The sequence below is a fragment of the Nicotiana tabacum genome, chromosome 13 (assembly GCF_000715075.1).
Source record: "Nicotiana tabacum cultivar K326 chromosome 13, ASM71507v2, whole genome shotgun sequence".
Classification (NCBI taxonomy): domain Eukaryota; kingdom Viridiplantae; phylum Streptophyta; class Magnoliopsida; order Solanales; family Solanaceae; genus Nicotiana; species Nicotiana tabacum.
The window spans coordinates 123,688,077-123,691,143 of NC_134092.1; the positions used below are offsets into that span (position 1 = coordinate 123,688,077).

The following is a 3,067-nucleotide window of genomic DNA, read 5'->3' on the forward strand; positions in this document are numbered from 1 at the left end:
CGACCAAAGTTGATCGGTCAATTAAATTCAAAAAAAAAATATTGCAAAAAAACCGACCAAAGTTGGTCGGTTTTTTCCGACCAAAGTTGGTCGGTATTTTAATTATGTAATAAAAAGATTCACCATCTGGGAATCGAACCGGGGTCTGTACTGTGGCAGGATACTATTCTACCACTAGACCATTGGTACATTTTGTTTTAAGACTGTCTTTTATTTGATTTATACTCTTTAATTGTATTTTCGCACGAAAATAACCGACCAAAGTTGGTCGATTTTATTAAAAAGTAAAATTACCGACTAAAGTTGGTCGGTTTTTTTTAAATGACCCGCCGAATTAACCGACCAATTTTGGTCGGTTTTTTTAATATTAATTTTTATTTATATTAATTGAAAAATCGACCAAAGTTGGTCGGTTTCTTGAAACATAAATTTCGCGGGACTCAAAAATAATTTTTCGCATTTTTGCGCTAAAGAAAACCGACCAAAGTTGGTCGGTTTCGTAAAAAAAAAAATTAAAAAAAATATTTTGAAAAACCGACCAACTTTGGTCGGTTTTTTGGTCGGTTTTTTTACCGACCAAAGTTGGTCGGTCGATCTTGGTCGGTTTTTGCCGAATTTTTAGTAGTGTATGTATATATATTCATTACATGTATCAATAACACGTGAGGTTGATTTCCCAGTCCTTTCTCTTTCTTCTCGAATGTTCTCTCTCTTCGACCTCCATTGCTGTTCAAGCTAGCTCGAGCCAGCTTTTACTTTGAGCAATTAAAAAAATCAACTTTGGGGTTAAGTTGTACAAATTACTCCATCCGTCTCAATTTATATAATATTTTTTTCTTTTTAATTGGTCCCAAAAATATTAACACCTTTCTATATATATTAACAATTCAACTTCAAATGCACTCAACGAATAACACGTTGAGCTAAAAAGGAGACATATAATACAGAATATTATTTACGAGAGCTATCCTCTAAAATAGAGATAAGGACAAAAGTTTAAATCGCTCATTTACTATTATTGTATACTTAATTATTCCTACTCTATAAAAAGTGGGAGTTTAAATCAGTAGCACTTATCTAAAGTGAAATCTTCCTCTCTCTAACGACAAAATTAAAAAAGAAAAAGAAAAACACAAAAACAAAATTAAAGTCTCTTGTCCCCGCTATTCACGATCTATCTTGTCCGTAAAAGAACTAGAAAAAATGACACCCTTTTTTCAAACCAAATATGAAATGGTCTTTCGGAATTCGTTACGTTTATTTTTTTCAATTTCTAATCAACATGATCCATTACTTACGGGACTTTGTAACCTACATATATACCAATAATAAATCCCAAAATTCCCATAACACTTCACTGCATTTCATCATTCATTTCTTTCTGCTTTTTTATCTTAAAAATATAGAAAAGTTTTAATTTAATTATGGCAACCGAGGGCAAGAAAATGGTGACATTAAAATCAAATGATGATAAGGAATTTGAAGTTGAAGAGGCTGCAGTTATTCAATCAGAAATGATCAAGAACATGATTGAAGATGGATGTGCTACTAGTGTTATTCCACTTCCAAATATTGATAGCAATACCCTAAGCAAAGTCATTGAGTATCTCAACAAGCACATTACTAGGGACGAAGACGAGGACGAGGATGATGACAAGGACAAAGGAAAGGAGGCGGAAACAGGTGAGTAAAGTTGGAAAATGAACGAGTTGAGTCAAATTTGGACAGGTCTAAGTTAAAAAATAAGTCGTAATCCAACTTGCCCAGAATTTGCTTGAGTCAGAATGGAATAAATAATTGGTCATAATTTAAGATGCCCAACATGACTCAATTTTTTGCCCTTTTAGGCTCTTGATAGAATTCTTTCAAATTGACATAAATATCATTTTTTTTGCAAATTGATATAAATTGTAATCTCAAAATTTGATCCGTAATGTTTGGGTTTGGTTAGATTTGACCCGTCAGATCATATTATTTTGGCTCATTTGATATGATATTTTGATGGTCATTTCGAGTTCAATCTGTTAGGTTAAATCAATAATTGAGTCATAACCAACCCCGTTTAATAGTTCACTAGTGGCGGAAGCCAATGTCCAAATATATCGGCGGACTCATTCTAACTGAAACAAGGGGTGAGTCTTTACCAACGTCAAAATATTCTATTTTAGAAAAGCCAAAAAAGGTGAGAGCCTAATGCGAAATGTTGCTTTACTAAGATAAGACAAGAAGCAAGATCGTCATTGCTTCTTAGCGCATCCATTTTCTTGCTCGTTAGCGTTTGACTAATAAAATAGAAAGAATCTTTCTTGCTTGTTTAGTAAAGTCTCATTTTTTTGTTTAAGCTCGGACTAGTTACGAATAAATGAGTTGATTTTGCTACCTGTACAGGTGATGAAGAAGATCTCAAGGAATTCGACGAGAAATTCGTGAACATGGGATGGGAAGAGCTTTTCGACATAATAATGGCTGCAAATTATTTGAACATTCACGAGTTGATGGAATTGTGTTGTCAATCTGCAGCTGATAGGTTGAAGAACAAGAGTGTTAGAGCAGTTCGTGAGATGTTAAAGATTACTAATGATCTTACTGAAGAAGAAGAGAAAGAGATTATTAATGATGCTCCTTGGGCATTTGAAGGACCTGAAATTGATGATACTGTTAATTAGACTATAGTAAAATATCAATTTAATTAATAAACAATAGGTAAAGGGTTTTTTTTTGGGTAGTGTGGGGATTAAGGAAATAATAATCTCCCCATTAGGGTCTATGGTTATTTTAGGTCTAATGTTACGTTGGTTCTTTAATTTTTTTTGGTTATTGTACTCTGCATGTTTGAAGGGAGACTTGGCGTAACGGTAAAGTTGTTTCTACGTGATCTATGGGGTCGAGTTGTAGAAGCAGTCATTAATACTTACATTAGAATAGGTTGTTTACATCACACCCCTTGGGATGCAACCTTTCTCCGGACATTGCGTGAACACGGAATGCTTTGTGCACACCGTGCTACCCTTTTACTCTGCATGTTATTCATGGTGTTTTAATGTATTTGAGTTATTTTGCTTCGTTA

General features: G+C 33.8%; 1 protein-coding gene across 1 annotated transcript; it reads left to right on the top strand.

The window, feature by feature from the left end:
• The first annotated feature begins 1,361 nt into the window (after positions 1-1,361).
• On the top strand, positions 1,362-3,067 carry LOC107787797 (SKP1-like protein 1). Its single transcript, XM_016609402.1, has 2 exons — positions 1,362-1,683; positions 2,389-3,067. The coding sequence occupies exons 1-2, from the start codon at positions 1,425-1,427 to the stop codon at positions 2,664-2,666; spliced, it is 537 nt and encodes a 178-aa protein (XP_016464888.1). The 5' UTR covers positions 1,362-1,424; the 3' UTR covers positions 2,667-3,067.

Bases quoted from the DNA above. Each gene is read 5' to 3' on its own strand.
- LOC107787797 (XM_016609402.1), top strand. From the start codon at position 1,425: ATGGCAACCGAGGGCAAGAAAATGGTGACATTAAAATCAAATGATGAT. The intron at 1,684-2,388 runs GTGAGTAAAGTT...CTACCTGTACAG, and splicing joins AGGAAAGGAGGCGGAAACAG to GTGATGAAGAAGATCTCAAG.